Source organism: Martes martes, assembly GCF_963455335.1.
Source record: "Martes martes genome assembly, chromosome: X".
Taxonomy (NCBI): domain Eukaryota; kingdom Metazoa; phylum Chordata; class Mammalia; order Carnivora; family Mustelidae; genus Martes; species Martes martes.
This window is the reverse complement of record NC_137897.1, coordinates 16688755-16712003: the sequence shown is the minus strand read 5'-3', so window position 1 is coordinate 16712003 and position 23249 is coordinate 16688755. Positions and strand designations below refer to the sequence as shown.

The window sequence follows — 23249 nt, the reverse complement described above, 5'->3', positions numbered from 1 at the left end:
TGCTACTAGTTCTAGGTGCTGGGGAGATGGAAAGGTGAGAAAGATACAGTCCTTGATCTCCTGGAGCTTTGAGCTGAACAGGAGAAACAAGGTTAAGTGCATACTTAACGACATGGCGGACCCTAGCACCCAGACGCACATGCCGGACACTTCACCAGAAGGAGCATACCCCAGACTGAGGGATAAAATTCATTCTCATGAGAGGAACAGGATTGGAGCCAGGCCTAAAGAATGGAAGATTTAGGAGTGTGAGGCAGGAATATGAACTCTGGACAAGCTAATCAGCAATAGCTTATTTATTGGAGAAGATGGCAAGCAGGGTCATCACTCACAGAGATAGGCAGAAAGTTCTGCCACAGAGAAAACAATGCAGGTAGCTAACAGAGCCCAGAGTCTGGAGTGCCAAAGGAGGCGAGCCTGACCAGGACACAAGGTCAGTATGTTCTTCAACCTTAAAATATGGTTTCCCGGGTTTGAAGGCGGTGGTGGAACCATGGGTGCAGATTAGAAGACGGTCTATGGCCAGGAGACACGCTTCCAGGGGTTCAGAAGCTATTTCCTCAAGGGCACAGTGATAAGCCAGGCTCCCTAGGGATGCTGGTAGGACGGGCCCGACGGCAGTGGCCGACAGTGGGTGGCGGAAGAGGCAGTGCGGGACACGTATGCTGGGGTTGGAGAAGCGCGGGCGCCCCCACTACAGGAGAGGTGTTACTGGGCCGGTCTCACATACAAAGAAACTCGAGGCCCCGAACCATTAAGGAACTCCTCGTGACCGCATAGTCAGTGCATCGCCAACTTGCTAGGATCACATGAGGTGTTTAAGAAGTTCCGATAAATGCCCAGGCCACTCCAGAGCAGCGACATCAGAATCTCTGGGGTGGGATCCAGCATAAACACTGTGTTTACATTTCTCCCAGCTAAGTTCGGTGTGCGAACAAGTTGGAGAGCCAGTGTAATAAGGGATGGAGTCTACACCAGACGGAAGTGGGTCTAACCCCAAGGGCTCTGTGCTTTTCCCCAGGCCACACGGTGATAAATTAATGCCTCTAATTCAGTACAGATTTCCTGGCCAGTCAAAAGACCCCAAATGCTTCGTCCGAAGAAAGAATAGTGTGTGAGGCCTTCATGGGCAAGGCATTGCTAAGAGGATAGCAAAACAAGACCTCTGAGAGCTGGAAGATGGAATGCAGGGAAGCTCGCACAGCAAGACAATGGTGCTGATGAGCTGCTCCGGTGGGTTATAAATACGCCGACAGAATGCTGGGGAGCCGGGCTTCGGAGTGCTAATATCGCCACGCCAGAAACAGATCCGACCGTAATGACTGAATCACTGCCACTTAATGCTCAGATATATCAAAAAAAACAAACAAACAAACATCATATTCAGCAACAGTCCTTGAAAATAACACATAATATCTTTTTTTTTTTCCAAAAAGCATTTTCAGCAGTATGGTAATTTCCCCAAATGGCAATAAATAAAGCGGAGGAAAGCAAAACATCTCAGGAGAGAACCCATCATTAAAAGAGCAACACGAATTCATTTCCCAAAGCCTCTGACTGGGAAGAGTTGTTTTTTTTTTTTTTTTTTTTAAAGAGGCTCTTGCTGCCCCCTGTCAATTAGTGACAGCTTGCATTTGTTTGCATTCATTAAGTGCCTTTTCTGACCCTCAAGGCACTGTGATGGGATGGTTATTATTATCCTCATTATCAGATGAAGAAAACAACGGTCAGAGTTCAAGGGACTTGCAAGTCTGTGGCAAACACAGAACTAACATCTGGTCTTCAGACTCCAGAGCTGGCATATGCTCCTCTAAGTCAAACTACCTGAGGAAAGCCAAACAGGTTCTTCTCAAAGGTTCTCAAAAGCCAAAGGGATCTTCTTAAAACCCAGAGGCTGCTCAAACGTACACCTAAGGCAGAGGTCCTCAAGATGTGTCCCCGGACCAGCAGCTTCAGCATTGCCGAGAACTTTTTAGAAAATTCCTAGGCTTCACCCCAGATCTCATCAATCACAACTGTGGAATGGGACCGAGCAGTCTATATTAACAAGCCCTTCAGGAAGTGCTGATGCTTGTCAGATTTGAGAACCATTGGTCTAGGAAAACTCTATCTTCTCCTCTTTCTGCACACGCAGCTGAACCAGGAATTTCTAAATCCCAGATCAGTGCTTCTTAAATTTTAGTGTGTATATGAACTCCCCAAGGAGCTTACTAAATGACAGATGATGATTCAGTAGGTCTGGAGTGGAGCCTGATTTCTGCATTTCTAACAAGCTGCCAGGCCAGGCCTGTACTGGTCTCCATGGGTCATACTTTGAACATCACGGCCCCAGATGACCCTGAGCAGCACTGAGCCCCGTAAGAGGTCCACATAACAGCACATTTTCCAGGCAAGCCTCTGCAAGCATATGTCCAACGAGAATCATCTCACTTTAATGTACATTGTGCTTGCTTTATATTAAAATAAAACTGAAGACAGAAAAGATCAGAGGCTTGGATAAATCTCCAATGGTTTGCTTTCAGCCAGCCTGCTGAAAAAAAGAAAGAAAGAAAAGAAAGAAAGAGAGAGAGAGAGAATACTGATGCAGATGATCTCCATGAGACCAGGCCTTGCCCAGAGGAAGACCCCAAGCAAAATCTCTCGAACCCCATCCTTCCTCAGCCTCTCCCCTCCTCCCACTTTGCTCCTCAGACCAAACTAGATGGTTAACTGTCTGAGGCATCTGCAAGTCAGGAGTCGGGGGAGAGCTGAGGGGAGGACAGAAAGGGAGGGACATCTGCAGCACCTCTCAAACAGTGATGTGCTAGTAAATGTTTCACAAATGGCTTTCCAAGAAAAAAAAAAAAACTTGATTTGTAGCATTTGCCAATTTCCATGGTGTGAATATTCCCATTTCAAACTGTTCACATGAGCTCACTCAACACAGAGTTAGGAAGAGACAGGCATAATGTGAGGGACCTAGCACATCACTGCATCTACAGTCCCTTTCCCCCTTGAACACCGACCCCTTGTCCCCACAGGCAGCCTCCAGCTTGGGCCTCCAAATGGCCCGACCACCTACTCCCTTGAACTGCAAGGGCCAGTGCAGCCTCTGGCGCCACCTCCGGGGGTGGGGGAGGTCTGGTTGCTCCCGGGTTTTTTGTGCCTGGTACCACAGCCTGCCAGGGAGGCAGTACCACCACCCCCACAGCTACTCCTTCGGAAGGAAAAGCCTAACACAGCCAGGTCGGCAGGGGGCGCGACAGAAGAGGGGAAGCCGCAGTCAAGCGGTGACCCGCTGAGACCAACCCAGGATGGGTTGGAATCCTGGAACCCACGCAACGCTAGGGGAACGTAGCAGCGAAATGTCTGCAAAGGGTCTCTTTTCAATACAGGGACTTGTGTGCCAGAGGCAGGATGGAAACAAGGGCGACCAATTTAGACTCTCAGTTCCACCCCCTCTTCAAGGTCTGTCCTGCAGAAGTCACTTTACCTCAGTTTCCTCATCTATAAAGTGGGAACAATTTTTTTAAAAGATCAAAGGAAACTGTTAGGCATAATGGTGTTTAACATGAATCGGTCTTCAAACCCAGTGACTCCCCCCAAAAACACTAACTGAAAGATTCTCCAGGGGTGCTTGCTAAAATTCAGATTCCAGGGCCTCACCCCAGAACTGCTGTTTCCTTCTCTATGGAGGAGGGGCCTTGGATTCGATATTTCCACCAAGGGTCTGCGGTGATGCTGCTGGCGTTATTGGTCTACAGAGCACACTTTGTTTTTTTCGTTTTTTTTATTTAAATTCTAGTTACCATATAGTGTAATACTGGCACGGAGCACACTTTCAAGGGCAAGGCTCTCCCCCACACATCCACTAATCTACCTCTAGATTCAATTTTCACTTAGAAAATTTTTATAGAATCGCTGCTTATCTCTAAATGGTAGAATTTTAAGTAAATTTATCATTTCTTCTCTCCCTTTTCTGTATGCTTTCCTCAATGAACACATACTGCTTTTATCATAAAATATCATCTTAAAAGGAAAAGGAGCTCTTCAAAGGTGTTTAAGTGTTTCCTTAGGTAGGGATGGACGCTATATTTTATTCCTAGGACTTCTGCAGGCATCTTTTTTTTTTTTCTTTTTACATAATTCCTGGCAAGACAGCCCTAAGTCCAAATAAGAAAATACGATTTTTAATTGTGGTCTGGCAACTAGCTTAGGAAACTGCCTTTGTAAATCTACTTGACCTTGCTGTGCTTCATCTTCTGTAGTCAAATCTGAATGAATTCATGAAGATGTAAAATTCTCTTTCAGGGACATTTTTAGGATCTTCTTGTCTATAGTGCTAAAGTAGCAAAGCAACCAATTCTAAAATATTCTTTAAAATATGAAAAACCATGGGGCACCTGGGTGGCTCAGTCAATTGAGCATCTGCTGTTTGGCTCAGGTCATGATCCCAGAGTCCCAGGACTGTGCCCTGCACTGGGGCTCCCTGCTCAGCGCGGAGTCTGCTTCTCCCTCTGTCCCTCCCCCTGCTCTATTTCTCTCTCTCATTCTCTCTATCAAATAAATAAAATCTTTAAAAAATAATAATAATAAATAAGTAAAATAAGAAAAACCAAGGGTGCCTGGGTGCCTCAGTCAGTTAAGGTTAAGCAGTTAAGTGTCCCCTGTGTCCGACTCTTGATTCTGGCTCAGGTCCTGATCTCAGGGTCATGGGACTGAGCCCTGCATTGTGGTCTGTGCTCCGCGCAGAGTCTGCTTGGCCCTCTCCCTCTGCTCCTCACCACCGCCCCCCCCATGCTGTGCGCGCACGCGCTCTCTCTCTCAAATAAATAGATAAAACCTTTAAAATACATATGAAATAAGAAAAACCAGACAGTTCCTGAAGTTATTTCATCAGTGCAATTTTTCTACAGCTCTCAGAGTACTCTTATTCAACACAGGTCCTTCACTATATTGCAACAAAGTGACTTACTGCTGAAAAGAAAGCAGGAAAAAAAGCAGCCAAGGGCCAAGAATGAACTGGAAAAAAAGAGATGCTCGTATAGAAATCTCAGAAAATAACATCATTATATAAGTAGTTCCTAAAAGTAGGAAACAATTGAGGCTGTCGGAGAGAAAAATATGGAGAAAAGCCAAAAATAAGGGGCAAAACATTGTGTATCTACACTATCGTAGCAAGTAAATGACACCAGACAATGTTTTTGGCCAATTTGTCACAAAGGGCACCACCATTTTCCCTAAAACTCTTTTGAGGTAACTTTCTTTAACAACAGTACTCCAAGGATGTTGAGAGGGACGGCCTGATAATTTAAAAGGAAAAACAAAAGTCATGGTAAAATACACAAGAAAGCTCTTACTTCTTCCTCTCAGAGCCCAATATCCTAAACAAATCCTTAAAGTACTGCGGGACACGGACGACCACGTTCTCTGAGGGGCCAATGTCTTTTAGGTCGGGGTAGAGTCTCACATCGATGACCTTCTTGATGTAGCCCAGCCAGTCAAACTGAGGAGAGAGACAGAAAAACAGAGTGAGGGGACATCTGCTGGGCAGCAAGCAAGGAGAAAGGCAAAGACAGCTGGCTGAACATACTCCACGGCCTGTAATTTCTGACCAAATAGTTAGAGATGTAACTGCTCAACTCTAGAAAAGAAACGACTGGTCACAGGCTACGCAGACCTACCGCCTGTATCACAGACTTCCCATGCGTTCTGTACCATCTGCCCGAAGACAGCACATTCCCTACCTCCTCAGCTCCCCAGGCCCTCATTCTCTCCCTGCCCCCCACACTCCTCCCCCCCACTCCTCTCCCTCTCACGCTGGCCCTCACACCCCACCCCCAGCCCCCCAGCTCACTGCACTCAAGGATACACACGGATGCCCCAGGCCAGGCTATGCTACTGGTCTCCCCTCTGGGGCAGCTTTACTTATGCAGGGGGAACTAGGAAAACAATATGTGTCCCCTCCAGAGCATCACTCTCTTGGCATTTTTAGCTGGCTACCCCAAAAGTCATTTCCAGCCTTTTTTTTTTTTTTTTTTACCTCCCTTGCCTGCATCCACTACTGAAATGGAAAACCAGTTACTCACTCGCAGCCTCCCCTGTAAGCAGGGATGGCCACAGGCCCCAGTCCTACTTAAGACACAAAGGGAAGACATCTGGGAATATGCTGGAAAGGCTTTGGTATTTTTTCCTGGTAAAACAGAGAGACCTGACTATCACTGGCCCTTCCCCTTTCTTGCTGGCTGATGGCAGACGTGATATGTGGAGCTACCGTAGCCACCTCGCAAACCTGAGTCATCAAACGGGAGGTCAAAAAGCCAACACACTAAGGAGAGTGGAGTGGAAAGAACAAACGTGGTTCTTTGACAACACTGTTCAACAGCAAAAGCAACACCAGCAACCACCTACATCTGGACCTCTGTCATGTAAGAAAATGGGCTTTAAGTTTTTAAGCCACTCTTGGAAAGGTTTTCTGTTCCCCACAGGAAGAAGCACCCTAATGCACTGGCAGGGGATATTTTAGGTGGTGACTCATGAACATGATGATAACCACTAAGACTGATGGTAGGTTTCACAAAGGCAAAAATTCATACACAGAGGATGTACAATTGCTTGTATAATGACCAGTTAAGATAACATTTCCTAGATCATTTTCACCAACCTGGGGAATCATAGCACTCAGCTGGGAAATGTTCATTTTGTTGTACATGGCCTCGCTGGTTCGGTTTTCATGTGGAATCATTATCTGTTGGAAAGAGACTTTGGTTATTTTTTTCAAATGAACCATTTCTTGATGCATGACCACTTTCTGCATGTGCCAAAACATCTGCCGAGTATCATAAAGCCTTTCAAGATTCTGGTGCAGTGCTCCACTTGGGAGAGAGAGGAAAAGAAGCCATCACTTCAGGCAAAATTAAGATGAAGATAATAAAAAGAATCTTTCCTGTCCCGTTCAGTGTGAAACACTGCCCTCAATCCAAAAATAACTTCCTAAATCCATTCCTCACCTCTAATGTGGATGGATAAAAGTCTATTCCTGGCGCAGGTCTGACAGCCAAACTGAGATTATGCAACTGAGACAAACACTCCACCTCCACCTGTGGGATCCAGATAATGACCCAAAGTGCTCAGGAACCACAGGCCATCCCTTCATCCCTTGGGACACATATTCACTAAAGAGCACTAGACTACCTGGATACCACTGCCATCTGTGATCGTTCTGTTAACAGCTCATCACATTACCTTCCCTTCCCTCTTCCCTCTGCTTTCTCTGACCTTGAGACCCACCCCTGTCACCACTGCTCAAGGAATGAGTTCAGTTACCACTCAAACACATACTTCCAAGTCTACGTCGCCAACCTTCACTCTTGACACTCTTTCTGTTCCCAATACTCGTGCTCCTGGCCACTGTGCCAACACCAAATCCAAGCTACGTTGAATCAAAGAAAAGTAGCAATGATCATCTTCCTCAAGGGCCATCTTAATCACTTCTGTGGACAGGAAGTAGCTCCCCATAGCCCTAAACCGCACCGTGCTCTTAAGGTCCTCCATCCTCTGGTTCCCTTGCATTAAACTTGCTACCTTCTACCTCACACCTCACACAGGACTCTCCTACCCTGGCACCCCCATCCACCATCACTACTCCCATAGTTTAAACTAAGATTCAAGACTTGGCCCAAATTCATTTTCTCAGTCAAGCCTTTCCAATTAAACTCTACTTGGCTCTGATCACAAGGGCCACTCCATCAACGTGCCCTCCCTTTGTGAACACTTCTCTCTAGCTGGTATTGGTTAAATGCACACTTCCATGGCTATATTTCCAAGGACGTTTTGGTGCTTGGCTAGGTTGTCCTGTCTCTCTAGCTTCAGAAGTTTCCCTAGTACTATGTGTTCCACTAATTTTGAATGGCCTAGGGGTATAAAAGATGGAAGTAAGAGTTACCGGCTGGCCAAAAACCCATGCACCACAGATTTTTGAAGACAAAAATCCCACAGGGCTGAGTGACAGACATCTGCCCCCTCTTTTCTATGCTTCAGTGCCCTCAGCTTCTCCCCCCTCACCCTCCACAGGAGAGAGTTCATGAATCTTTCAAAAAGCTTTCTGGCTCTATCTGAATCATTGCCTCAGAGAATGTCCATACTCCTCCCTCCCTCTACTAGGGCTCACAGCCCCAGATTGAAGCCCTTTGGCCTCAGAGCTGTTTTCAGCTCTCTGCCAACTACGTCCCCCCCCCACCCCATGGATTTGTCACTTCATTTAGCCTCTCAACAATTCCCAGTCTTGCCTCAGCCCAGCTGTTTTTAGTTCCCTTCTTGGTCCGAATCCCTGGCTCGGGGCAAGGCCTCCCCCCACTGCACCAGAGCTTCAGTCCAAATTAGAGCTCTGGGTCTCCTATTTGCCTGGGAAGGGAATCCAGATGGCCTCTAGACATGGCTCAGAGGCCCAGTCTTTGACTCCAGAACATCTGCAGCAGTGTGCACACAGCCTCCAAAGGTGACATGCATGAATGAACTCTCTGCTCCGCAAGTAAGAGTTTGGAGAGATGTATGCATGTACATCGCTGCAGCTGAGAGAAACTACTTCCTCCTGACCCTTATCAATCATCCCTACTCCATACCTCAATACCCTCCCACCACCTCGTCAAACACAAAACAAGCAACACCTGGACTCACATCCAACTAAGGGTTTCACATTTGTTCCCCCTGGTCCTAAGAATATACAGGGATTTTGCACGTTGGTTCTTCTTCCAAAGAAGTTATGTTCCGAACAAAGTAAACCTGTGAGAATTTCTCATTACTTGCCCTCAAGTTTGTTCTTGGGTCTCTACCCTGAGCCTGAACTTAAGGCAACTTACAAAGAACTGAGCATGTGCCATAATGACATTTAAGTGGGGCAAGAAAAGAATAAAAAACAGGGTTAGGTACAAGGAAGCACCAGAATGGCCGCTAAACAATGCTTACGAGTATGTCCTCTGCACTTTCTACATCCAACTGTATATCCAGTATTAGGAAGGGTGAACCGACTTCCCAAAGCCCCGATCTTAGGTCAGACTGAGCCTGAGCGGAACTGGTATAAAGGGTAAACTAAATGAAAAATAACCTTCACCCAAGCCAAATCAATACGGATTTATTAACTAACTATTCTTCTATAGGAACCACACAGAAGTCTTTCAGGAAAACGTAGTCCAAGGATCTCCCAGATGCTGTTCTTTGGCCACAGCTGGGTGGCATATGGCCCTTGGACTTAAAGCAGGGAGGCAGAAGGAAAGAAGAGCTCTTCTTTCTGTCATGGTTCTTCTTCCTGTTCCTTTCCAGAGGGGATGCTATGAGCTCTACCTTGGACCCAAAGGACAACGCCACAGAATGTCATTTTTATATATATTTTCACTTACGGTATACGTCTTTTAAAATAAGGAGAAGGGAAAAAAAAGAGTTTACATTAAGACTTACCTCAGCTATCTTAATTTCCAATCTAAGCACTGACTTCATGTCATGCTCTGCTCGGGAGCTATTAGCTCCCAAAAGCACAGCCGTGTCCACCATGAACTTGTAAAGGGCATCCCGATACTGTAAGAGATAAAGAAGCAAGTGACCATGACAGCCTATTAGAAAGTACGTTTCAGGGACAGAGAAGAGCAAAAACAGCAGGTAGAAGTAAATGCTCTTCAATTTCACTCTATACTCAGGCATGAGGCAAAATGAACCATCCACCGACCACTTTGGGACAAAGAAGAGTGGCAGTTACTGGGGGACTGCTTCCATGAAAGACAAAGATACCAGCCACCAAGGATCAAGGGAACTAGTTTTCTGGCAACCAGTGATACGATAGATACATGAAACATCTCCAAATAAGCCCAGAATGGGAAGTTAAAGGTCAGACTCCTCTTTCCAGGCAATGAGGTTTTAATAAAATAATGGGAAAGAAGATTTGCTAAAAGCAGGAGGAATGATCCATGAAGACTAGTGGAAAATGATTTATTCTCTTCCAGCTCAATGTACCCACCTTCACACTAAGCAATAAAGGACCAGTGATCGCAGCCCTATGTCTCTTCAGTTTTGTATGGATTTTACAAAGTTCTCCTCACTACTCAGGGAAAAAAGAAAGAAGAGAGGAATGATAAAGAGAAACCCAGCAAATAGCAAATACAGCATTTCCCCTCTGCATGTTCGTAAACCTACTTTCAGGCTATTCATATGGCACTGGAGTGGGAACTTTCTCTGTGGAAACTGTAGAATTTTGTTGAGGGTAACCTCTCCTTCCAGACATATTTGTGAGAACTCAATACACCACATCATAAATTATTGCACAGTTGTGCTATGGGACTAAGATTTCCTTACATCTTGACTCTATATGCTATTCTTGCTATGCCTATGACCTCGAGACCTATACAGTGCTTGGCATATAGCAGGGCCTTAATAAATATTTGCTAATCAGTAAGCAAGCTTTGCAAATAATCTTAATTAGAAACGATGCTTTCTAATTCCCAACTCAAGTTAAGAAATTATTTATTCCATTAACACATGTATAGGATATCTTGCTAGGCATTCTGTGCTTATGGGGGGCACAGATGAAAAAATTACATAATGCATGAGTCTGGTTCTCAATGTGTAATCCAGTGACGGAGATAAACATGAAATTACTAACTGCAGCGTTAGAGACACCAAAATCAGTTCCTTAACAAAGCTGCTAAGTGTTTGGGAACTCAAAAAGTAGAGAAGAATTCCGGCCTGGAGAAATGAGCACAGAGCACTGGAAGGAGCAGTGAAGAGCCCTCCTGTGAGGTGCACAAGCTGCCTTTGTTGGGAGAAAAACAAAAGTAAATGAGGCCGCAAATATGCTCTGGGATCACGTCATGAAGAGGCCTTGAATTCCCTCTAAGGAATTCGGAGCCTAGCGTGTGAGCAAAAAGCATGCTGGGAGCTACACTCTGAGAAGAGAACTTGTCCAGTGGTGCTGAGGAGGCAATGAAACGAAGGGGAGGAGGTAACAGTTAAAAGCTACTTGTAGTCAAGACGAGAGTTAACAAGGAGTACCTAGAGCAGTAAAGACAGAGGGGGGACCAGAGGGAACAGAGATTTTGGAAGTAGAATCCATAGGACTTGACTGATTGGTTACACGGTTTCAAGCCTGGTTGCTGATAGAGTGGTGACTCCAAAAGAAAGGTAGGTGCCCGCAGACTGGCAAAAGTTCCTTCTATCCACTGTTGAACAATACAAATATGCCAATCTTCTTTGATGAGTGTCCTCACCCAGGAAGTTGCCTAAGATCTTACCTAGCTTCCTGCCCTCTCGAACCTTCTAGATACAAGGTTTAGTATCAGCAAAGGGGCAGGGACTTCCCTTGGGACCCAACACTTCCCAGTCTAAGTTCTTACATTCTTAGGCTGGCCCAGAAACCGGTGAACTCCCTAGTCAAGGATCCCCTGGGTCTGGGGCTCCTTTGGAAATTCAACCATGTTTCCAAAATGAATTTAAAGTGTCAGGAATGAAGCAGCTCTACTCCAAACTCCAGGAAACTAGTAGGTTTCCCAGCCACCCAGGCGCCCCCCATCTGGCTCTCATTAACCTTGGATTAACCCGTGGCATCTGTTAAGAAAACGGATTCCTGGGTCCCACTTCAAGTCTCCTACATGGGCCTCTCCTGGGCTGCAGCCCAAGAATCGACATTTAACAGGACATTCCCGGTGATTCTTAAGCCATACGATTTGAGAACCACTCACTGACTACGTGAACCCAGGCAAATCCCACACTTTACTTCTGCAATGTACAGTGAGCTCTCCACAGTTCTAAGGAAAGGCTGCAGGCTCATTTCTCGGTAACTTCGTTCGGGTGTGCTGTCTCCCCAGCTCCATCATGAGGGCACTGAGCCTTGATACCCAGACTTCCCGAAGAGAGAGAGTGCCATTTGTCTGAGTGAATAAAAAGTCTCTGCTTCCTGCATTGGCAACATGGTCATTAAACAGTCACACTGTTCATTTCCAATAAAGAGTCAGGGATTTTAGAACAATTTATGAACCCAACAACAGTCTGACAAGGCACAGTGTCGAATATGAGGAAAACTTACAGACTTGGCTTCTGTGGTATTATCCAGGTAGTCCTCCCTCACGGCTAGGGAGAGAGTCGCTTGGTCCAGCTGTTGAAACAAAAGAGAAAGCATTCTGTTTATAATACAAATTCTTACCAACCACTTTAACAAGAATCATGGAATCCGCATCCCAGGGATAGTCTGGGTCTCTGTCACCAGTACAGAAACAGTTCCCTGCACTCAGAGTGACAGGCAATACGTACTTCAGCAAAGACAGAAATTAGAGAGTATCAGAGACCGGCCCCTGCTTCATGGATTCTAACCCTTTTGAGGTTCTACCAATACTGAATAGCATCAAAGTTATCTGAATTGAAATAGGTCTTAGAGATGTTTTGGTTTTCCCCCTTCTTGTGGAGAAACGAAAGCCAAAGAAATAGGTGACTTTTCCAAGGTAACATGGCTGGGCAGAGCTCAGAGGAGAATCACTGTCTCCTGTCACCAGATCCAGTATTCTCCACACTGCAGTATTTTACAAAAATGCCAATCCAGAAAGGGTTGATTAACCAGATTTTCTACCTCCATACCCCTAAAATATTGTGCTGCATTGATTGATTTTTTTTTTATTTTAAAGGAATCAAATAATTCTGCTTTGAGAAATCTCTGCAAAATTTAGAACTCTCTCTGGAAAGTTTAGGATAGGTGATAAAAATACAAATAATAATCAGACAACTAAATAATCAGAGTTATTATGGAAAAGCAAAACATAATTTCTCAAATTAAACAATTTCATACCTTAAAGGCAATCAAAGGGGAAAAGACAGTCTTTTTGAAGAATGTGTTAAAACAACTGGACATCCCCATCAGGGAGATTCAAATCAAAACCACATTGAGATACCACCTTACACCAGTTAGAATGGCCAAAATTAGCAAGACAGGAAACAACGTGTGTTGGAGAGGATGTGGAGAAAGGGGAACCCTCTTACACTGTTGGTGGGAATGCAAACTGGTGCAGCCACTTTGGAGAACAGTGTGGAGATTCCTCAGGAAATTAAAAATAGATCTTCCCTATGACCCTGCAATTGCACTGCTGGGTATTTACCCCAAAGATACAGATGTAGTGAAAAGAAGGGCCATCTGTACCCCAATGTTTATAGCAGCAATGGCCACGGTCGCCAAACTGTGGAAAGAACCAAGATGCCCTTCAACGGATGAATGGATAAGGAAGATGTGGTCCATATACACTATGGAGTATTATGCCTCCATCAGAAAGGACGAATACCCAACTTTTGTAGCAACATGGACAGGACTGGAAGAGATTATGCTGAGTGAAATAAGTCAAACAGAGAAAGTCAAGTATCATATGGTTCCACTTATTGGTGGAGCATAACAAATAATATAGAGGACAAGGGTAGATGGAGAGGAGAAGGGAGTTGAGGGAAATTGGAAGGGGAGGTGAACCATGAGAGACTATGGACTCTGAAAAACAACCTGAGGGTTTTGAAGGGGCGGGGTGGGAGGGTGGGGGAACCAGGTGGTGGGTATTAGGGAGGGCACAGATTGCATGGAGCACTGGGTGTGGTGAAAAAACAATGAATACTGTTACGCTGAAAATAAATAAAAAATTTAAAAAAAAAAAAAAAAAAACAACTGGACATCCATTTGCAGAAAAAAAAAAAGAAAAAATGGACCTTGACCCATACCTCACATCTTATACAAAAATTAACTCAAAATGGATCATAGACCTAAATGTAAAACTTAAAACTATGAAACATCTAGAAGAAAATAGAGGGGGAGTTCTTGTGACCTAGGGTTAGACAGAGTTATTTTTTTTTTAAGATTTAATTATTTATTTGAGAGAGAGAGAACACAGAGGGAGAAGAAGACGACTCTCAGGACCCTGAGATCATGACCTAAGCCAAGGTCAGACACTTAACCAACTGAGCCACCTGACTGAGCTACCCAGGTGCCCCTAGACAGAGTTAATTAGACAAAATACCAAAATCAGGGGTGCCTGGGTGGCTCAGTGGCTTAAAGCTTCTGCCTTCGGCTCAGGTCATGATCCCAGGGTCCTGGGATCAAGCCCCACATCAGGCTCTCTGCTCCACGGGGAGCCTGCTTCCTCCTCTCTCTGCCTGCCTCTCCGCCTCCTTGTAATCTCTGTCAAATAAATAAATAAAATCTTTTAAAAAATACCAAAATCACAATCCATAGAAGAAAAAAGAAATTGGACTGCATCATTAAAAATTTTTGCTCTGTGAATGACACTGTCAAAATAAAAAGAGCTACAGACAGAGATAAAATATTTGAAAACTACATATATGAAAAAGGATTTGTATATAAAGAGCCCTCAACATGCAACAGTAAGAAAATAATTAACTCATTTTAAAAGCAAGCAAAAGATCTGAAGAGACAATTCACCAAAGGTATGAAAATGGAAAGTAAGTGCATGGGAAGATGTCCACAGCACTAATAATTGGGAAAATGTAAGTCACAAACAAGACAATACCACTACCTGTCATTACAATGGCAAAAACAAACAAGCAAAACCTGACAATATAAACGCTGTCTAGGAGGTAGAAATACTGCATCACTCGCACACTGCTGGTGGGAACGCAAAAGGGCAAAGCCACCTCAGAAACCAGTTTGAGGGGCACCTGGATGGCTCAGTCATTAAGCATCCACCTTCGGCTAGGGTCATGATCCTGGGATCCTGGGATCAGGCCCCGCATCAGGCTCCCTGCTCGACAGGAAGCCTGCTTCTCCCTCTCCCACTTCCCCTGCTTGTGTTCCCTCTCTTGCTGTGTCTCTCTCTGTCAACAAAATAAAATCTTAAAAAGAGAGAGAGAGAGAGAAACCAATCTGACAGTTTCTTAAAAAGTTAAACATACAGTTACATATGACCTAGCAATCCCACTCCCAGGTAGTTATCCAAGAGAAATAAAAACTTCATGCTCACACAAAAACCCACATGTAACTCTATTCATCATTGCCAAAAACTGGAAACAACCCAAAAGTTCTTCAACTGGTGAAAGGATAAACTGTGACACACTCTGGAACAGTCATCAGCCATAAGAAGGAATGAACTACTGATACATGGAACAACACAGGCAAGTTTTACTCACATTCTGAAAAAGGCAAAACTACAGGGACAGAGAATGGTGTTTAAGGATGGGGAAAGTGGTTGACTACAAAGGGGCAACATGAGGGAATTTTGTGAGGGGGTGATGGAACTGTTGTGTGACTCTATGCACTTGTCTAAACTTACAGGGGCACCTGGGTGGCTCAGTCAGTTAAGTGTCTGCCTTCAGCTCGGGTTATGATCCTGGCATTCTGGCATGCAGCCCTGTCTTTGGGCTCCCTCCTAAGCGGGAAGGCTGCTTCTCCTTCTCCCTTGGCCCCTCCCCCAAACTGTGCTCTCACACACACACACACGCATGCACACTCTCTCAAATGAATAAAAATTCTTTTAAGAAAAAGCCCTTATAGACACATGCATCACAAAAAGTTAATTTCATTGTATGTAAATTTAAAAATAAGTATTTTTTTTAAGTTCCAGAATCTTCTCTAAATCTATGGCAGTTCTTTCTTGAGTTTCAGCAACTGCCTAGAGACTGAATAAAACAAATCCCAACAGCAGATTTTCTAATTTTAAATCTGATTCACACAGAAAAAAGTTAAGTCAAATTAAGAACATACCAAATCTAAGTAACACCTCAAAAATTAGTAGCAACTGAATAAAAACTGGATCCTACATGCCTGTATCATTAATTTATGTAACTCTGTATTATTTTTATCTATGTATTCTAGTTCTTCATTTTACTATATCTCAAATATTTTTTTAATACGTAAGATTGGTATAGGATCACAGTTTTCCATGAGGATCTCCTTCATATGTAACAAATACTACAAAGACCAAGAACATGGAGGGCATGGGGAGATGGAGAGGAGAAGGGAGTTGGGAGAAATCGGAGGAGGGAGACAAAGCATGAGAGACTGTGGACTCTGAGAAACAAACTGAGGGTTTTGGGGGAGTGGGGGTTGGGTGAGCCTGGTGGTGGGTATTAAGGAGGGCACGTATTGCATGGAGCACTGGGTGTGGTGCATAAACAATGAATTCTGGAACACTGAAAAGAAATTCCAAAAAAATAAATAAATAAAAAGGGTTAAAAAAAATTAGTGATGTTATGAAAATTCAAAGAAAAATACTGCTCTTCTTTCAAGGAGAAAAAAAAAGAAATTTTCATAACATCTATCTTGCCTGCATGTATTACTAACATCCTTAAATTGTTGTGTTCAACCATCTTCTCTAATTGGCCCCACACAACCACATCATAAGCCAGCCTGGCTTCATCCTACTAAAACTCCCAATCTACCACCATTTCTTCCAAAAATTAGGTAAGCCAGGATCGTGAAACACAATATTATGATTAAGATGCTTTGGCTTTCAATTAGATCTGGACAACTTGGAGTAATCTTTGGAGCTTCAGTCTCATAGGAAAGGAAACTAAATAGACAACATCAAGAAAGCCAAAGCTTCCCTCTGAAGAAATGAAGTTAAATTCGCTTATTGTAAAAGTTTAGATGACTCAAGTAAAGTTACTGGACCTTTTTTAAATCTCTACATTGTTATGGTTTCCAGGAAACATTTTAAATACACCAAACAGAATAAGGTCTGACAACTAAATCTCTTTAGAAACATACAAACTCTTGAGGCAAAAGACTTTCTCAAGAGACCAACATTAGGACACTGTGTTATTGCAGGTTTTTTAATCCTTGTGTTTACAAATGATCTGAACATCCCAAGTAGAAAATAAAGTATGTGTTTAGGAAATCCGACATATTGAACTCAAAGATGATTTTTTTTTTCTCTAACTACAACAAACCTCAGGTTAGGAAACAAAGCAGTAACACAAAAAGAAACATCTGCCAAATTAAGATTTAGGAAAAGAAAAGGCAAAGCAATTAGAAAAACTTCATTTCCAAGAGGGTCTCTCCTTGTCATTCTTACAGATTTTGCTAAAAAGTCAAACAAAAAGCAGGCCACTAATGATGACTTAAAGTCAGTTTCAGTAACACATACTTAGACAACCTGGTCTTCCAAATGTTTTTTCAGGATCCTATATATTCAAGTCCTTTATTGTCCCTAGAGTCCTCATTCTTATTATCTCCTTACATAAAATAAACCCAAACCCACATGGCAAGTTATGTTTGGGGGCTTTCACTTCTGTTGTATACAGAGGACCCCTGGGTGGGTCTGGACAACCCTGCTCACCAAACTGCCTGGCCTTGGCATGGTGATGCTTCTGCCCACAGGACAGGTGCCTTTTTTCTTCACCCAAAAGGACCACCTGCTCACCCAAAGGAATCGCCACAGTGCCGTGCCTTCCCAAAGAGAGTCCTTTTTCTTAAGAGGAAGGAATGAAGAGCCAGGGGAATACAACATATAGAATTCTTGCCCTTTTTTCCCATGATTCTTTGGTCTTTCAAAATTAAATTTTTAAATTTTTTTAAATTTTTGTTTTTTTTCTTTTTCTATATTTTGAAATTTTTCCTCTTTCCTATTTCAACCTATCTTAACTATTTTATCTTATCAATAACTTTTTTAAAAATTCCTTTTTAATTTTCATTTTTATAGTCATATCCTATCCCTTCATTGTATTTAATCATATTTTTATATACATATAAGTTTTTCTTTCTTTAAAATTTTGGGATACAATTTCCTCTAACGCACCAAAACATAACATAAATCTAGCATATGGCTTTGTTCTAGTCTCCAGCCAGATCACACTTTCTCCTTTTTTTTTTTCTTTTTTCAACCAAGTGCTTATCTTATCAATTCCTTTGCTAAAATCTTTTCTAATTTTCATCTTTATAGTCATATTCTATCCCTTCATCATGTTTATCCTTATTTATAAACATTTATATATATGTTTTTCATTCTTTAAAACTTGGGGAGGCAGTTTCTTCTTTTTTTTAAGATTTTATTTATTTATTTGACAGACAGAGATCACAAGTAGGCAGAGAGGCAGGCAGAGAGAGAGGAGGAAGCAGGCTCCTGGCTGAGCAGAGAGCCTGATGTGGGGCTCGATCCCAGGACCCTGGGATCAGGACCTGAGCCAAAGGCAGAGGCTTAACCCACTGAGCCACCCAGGTGCCCCGGGAGGCAGTTTCTTTTAACAGACTAAAATAGACCCAAAATCAAGTGTGTGGCTCTGTTCTATTCACCAGCCTGATCATATTTTTTTTTCCCTATCTTCTCCCCCTGGTTTCAGGTCTCTTCCAATTTGGTTAGTGTATATTTTTCTGGGGTCGTTGTTACCCTTTTAGCATTCTGTTATCTCATTCATCTATTCTTCTCTGGACAAAATGACAAGACAGAAAAAAAAACTTCAAAAAAAAAAAGAACAAGAAGCAGTACCAACTGCTGGGGACCTAATCAGTATGGACATTAGTAAGATGTCAGAACTAGAATTCAGAATGATGACTGTAAAGATGCAAGCAGGGCTTGAAAAAAGTATAGAAGTTACTAGAGAATCCCTTTCTGGAAAAATAAAAACCCCTTTCTGGAGAAATAAAAGAACTAAAATCTAACCAAGTTGAAATTTTCTTTAAAAAAGCTATTAATGAGGTGCAATAAAAAATGAAGGCTCTTACTGCTAGGATAAAAGAGGCAGAAGAGAGAATTAGTGATATAGAAGACCAAATGATGGAGAATAAAGAAGCTGAGAAAATGAGAGACAAACAACTACTGGACCACGAGGGGAGAATTCAAGAGATAAGTGATACCATAAGATAAAACAATATTAGAATAATTGGGATCCCAGAAGAAGAAAGAGAGAGGGGACAGAAGATATATTGGAGCAAATTATAGTAGAGAATTTCCCTAATTTGGTGAAGGGAACAAGCATCAAAATCCAGGAGGCACAGAGAATCCCCCCCAAAATCAATAAAAATGGGTCAATACTCCATCATCTAAGAGTAAAACTTAAAGGCTCAGAGTCAAAGAGAAAATCCATAAAGCAGCTCAGGACAAGAAGACTATAAACTACAACAGTAGAAATACTGATTGGCAGCAGACCTATCCACAGAGACCTGGCAGGCCAGAAAGGACTGGAATCATATATTTAGAGCACTAAACGAGGAAAAATATGCAGCCAAGAGTTCTATATCCAGCTAGGCTGTCACTGAAAATAGAAGGAGAAATAAAAAGCTTCCAGGACAAACAAAAACTAAAACAATTTGCAAGCACCAAACCAGCCCTACAGGAAATATTGAAAGGGGTCCTCAAAGCAAAGAAGGAGCCTAAAAGTAACAGACCAGAAAGGAACAGAGACAATGAACAGTAACAGTCACATTAGTCACAATGGCACTAAATTCATATCTTTCAATAGTTAGTCTGAACGTAAATGGGCTACATGCCCCAATCAAAAGACACAGGGTATCAAAATGGATTAAAAAAAAAAAAAGACCGGGGCGCCTGGGTGGCTCAGTGGGTTAAAGCCTCTGCCTTCCGCTCAAGGTCATGATCCCAGGGTCCTGGGATCGAGCCCTGCATCAGGCTCTCTGCTCAGCAGGGAGCCTGCTTCCTCCTCTCTCTCTGCCTGCCTCTCTGCCTACTTGTGATCTCTCTCTCTGTCAAATAAATAAATAAAATCTCTAAAAACAAACAAACAAACAAAAACAAGACCCATTGATATCCTTCTGCAAGAAACTCATTTTAGACCCAAAGACACCTCCAGATTTAAAGTGAGGGGGTGGAAAACTATTTACCATGCTAATGGACATCAAAAGAAAGCTGGGATGGCAATCCTTAAAACAGACAAATTAGATTTTAAGCCAAAGACTATATATAATAAGAGATGAGGAAGTACACTATATCATACTTAAAGGGTCTGTCCAACAAGAAGATCTAGCAATTTTAAATATCTATGCCCCTAACATGGGAGCCTCATTATATTAATATATAATAATATATACTAATATCTATAAACCAATTAATAACAAAATCAAAGAAACACATCGACAATCATACAATAATAGTACGGGACTTCAACACCCTACTCACAGCAAAGAACAGATAATCTAAGCAGAAGATCAACAAGGAAATAAAGGCTTTCAGTGACACACTGGACTGGATGGACATCACAGATACATTGAGAACATTCCATCTCAAAGCAACAGAATACACACACCTCTCTAGTGCACATGGAACATTCTCCAGTATAGATCACATCCTGGGTCACAAAGTAGATCTCAACTGGCACCAAAAGATTGGGTTCACTCCCTGCATATTTTCCACAAGAGGAAAATTGGAAAGAACAGAAATACATGGAGGCTAAAGAGCATCCTACTAAATAATGAATGGGTCAACCAGGAAATTAAAGAAGAATTTAAAATTTCATGGAAACAAATGAAAATGAAAACACAACTGTTCAAAATCTTTGGGACGCAACAAAGGTGATCCTGAGAGGAAAGTATATAGCAATACAAGCCTTTCTCAGGAAACAAGAAAGGTTTCAAATATACAACCTAACCCTACACCTAAAGGAGTTGGAGAAAGAACAGCAAATAAAACCTAAACCCAGCAGGAGAAGAGAAATAATAAAGATCAGAGCAGAAATCAATGAAACAGAAACCAAAAGAACAGTAGAACAGATAAATGAAACTAGGAGCTGGTTCTTTGAAAGAATTAGTAAGACTGATAACCCCCTGGCCAGACTTATAAAAAAGAAAAGAGGAAGGACCTAAATTAATAAGATCATGAATGAAAGAGGAGAGATCACAACCAACACCAAAGAAATACAAATAATTATAACAACATATTATGAGCAACTATATGCCAGCAAATTTGACAATCTGGAAGAAACGGATGCATTCCTAGAGACATACAAAATACCAAAATTGAACCAGGATGAAATAAAAGACCTGAATAGACCCATAACCAGAAAGCAGATTGAAGCAGTCATCAAAAATCTCCCTAGGCCAAGAGCCCTATGCCAGATGGCTTCCCAGGGGAATTCTACCAAACATTTAAAGAATGAATACCTATTCACCTGAAACTGCTCCAAAAAACAGAAATGGAAGGAAAACTTCCAAACACATTTATTGTGGCCAGCATTACCTTGATTCCAAAACCAAACAAAGACCCCATCAAAAAGGAGAATTACAGACCAATATCCATGATGAACATGGATTCAAAAATTCTCACCAAAATACTAGCCAATAGGATCCAACAGTACATTAAAAGGATTATTCACCATGACCAAGTAGACCTTATTCCTGGGCTGCAAGGTTGGTTCAACATCCGCAAATCAATCAATGTGATACAATACATGAATAAAAGAAAGAACAAGAACCACATGATACTCTCAACAGATGCTGAAAAAGCATTTGGAAAGTACATCATCCTTTCCTGATCAAAACTCTTCACAGTGTAGGGATAGAGGGTACATACCTCAATATCACAAAAGCCAGTTGTTCGTCTCTATGAAAAACCCACAGCAAATATCATTCTCAATGGGGAAAAACAGAGCTCTTCCCCTAAAGTCAGGAACATGGCAGTGCTATCCACTATCACCACTGCTATTCAACATAGTACTAGAAGTCCTAGCTTCAGCAATCAAACAACAGAAGAAATAAAAGGCATCCAAATCAGCAAAGAAGAAGTCAAACTCTCACTCTTTGCAGATGATATGATACTATATGTGGAAAACCCAAAAGACTCCCCTCCAAAACTGCTACAACTCATACAGGAATTCAGTAAAGTTTCAGGATATAAAATCCATGCACAGAAATCAGTTGCATTTCTATACACCAACAATAAGACAGAAGAAAGAGAAATTAACTAATTGATCCCATTTATAATTGCACCCAAAACCATAAGATTCCTAGGAGTAAATCTAACCAAAGAGGCAAAGAATCTGTACTCAGAAAACTATAGAATAGTCGTGAAAGAAATTGAGGAAGACACAAAGAAATGGAAAAACTTTCCATGCTCATGGATTGGAAGAACAAATATTGTGAAAATGCCTATGCAACCTAGAACAATCTACACATTTATTGCAATCCCTATCAAAATATCTCCAATTTTTTCAAAGACATGGAACAAACAATCCTAAAACTTATATGGAACCAGAAAAGACCCTGAATAGCCAGAGGAATGTTGAAAAAGAAAGCCAAAGTTGGCAGCATCACAATTCCAGACTTCAAGCTCTATTGCAAAGCTGTCATCATCAAGACAGTATGGTACTGGCACAAAAACAGACACATAGATCAATGGAACAGAATAGAGAGCCCAGAAATGGACCCTCAACTCTATGGTCAACTAATCTTTGACAGCACAGGAAAGAATGTCCCATGGAAAAAAGACAGGCTTTTCAACAAATGGTGTTGGGAAAACTGGACATCCACATGCAGAAGAATGAAACTGGACCATTTCCTTACACCATACACAAAAACAGACTCAAAATGGATGAAAGACCTCAATGTGAGACAGGAATCCATCAAAAATCCTTGAGGACAACACAGGCAGCAACCTCTTCTATCTCAGCTGTAGCAACTTCTTCCTAGAAACATCACCAAAGGCAAGGGAAGCAAGGACAAAAACGAACTATTGGGACTTCATCAAGATCAAAAGATTTTGCGCAGCAAGGCAAACAGTCAACAAAACTAAAAGACAACTGACAGAATGAGGGAAGATATTTGTAAATGATGTATCAGATAAAGGGCTAGTATCCAAAGTCTATAATGAACTTATCAAACTCAACACCCAAAGAACAAATAAACCAGTCAAGAAATGGGCAGAAGACATGAACAGACATTTCGGCAAACAAGACATCCAAATGGCCAATAGACGCATGAAAAAGTACTCAACCTCACTTGCCATCAGGGAAATACAAATCAAAACCACAATGAGATACCACCTCACACCAATCAGAATGGCTAAAATTAACAAGTCAGGAAACGACAGATGTTGGCAAGGATGCGGAGAAAGGGAACCCTCCTATACTGTTGTTGGGAATGCAAGCTGGTGCAGCCACTCTGGAAAATAGTATGAAGGTTCCTCAAAAAGTTGAAAATAGAGCTACCCTACGACCCAGCAATCGCACTACTAGGTATTTACCCTAAAAATACAAATGTAGTAATCTGAAGGGGCACGTACACCTGAATGTTTACAGCTGCAATGTTCACAATAGCCAAACTACGGAAAGAACCTAGATGTCCATCAACAGATGAATGGATA

The 23249-nt window shown here is 42.3% G+C and overlaps 1 protein-coding gene across 1 annotated transcript in view; it reads right to left on the bottom strand.

Moving 5' to 3' along the window:
* The window catches only part of PHEX (phosphate regulating endopeptidase X-linked), a gene marked incomplete at its 5' end in the record, with an annotated part of 206253 nt that overhangs the window by 140425 nt on the left and 42579 nt on the right, over window positions 1-23249 (bottom strand). Inside the window, 4 exons of the mRNA XM_080831329.1 lie at window positions 5340-5485; window positions 6644-6727; window positions 9433-9549; window positions 12047-12115. Of these exons, the coding sequence (XP_080687455.1) occupies window positions 5340-5485; window positions 6644-6727; window positions 9433-9549; window positions 12047-12115 (416 nt within the window). The remainder of the gene's footprint in view (window positions 1-5339; window positions 5486-6643; window positions 6728-9432; window positions 9550-12046; window positions 12116-23249) is intronic.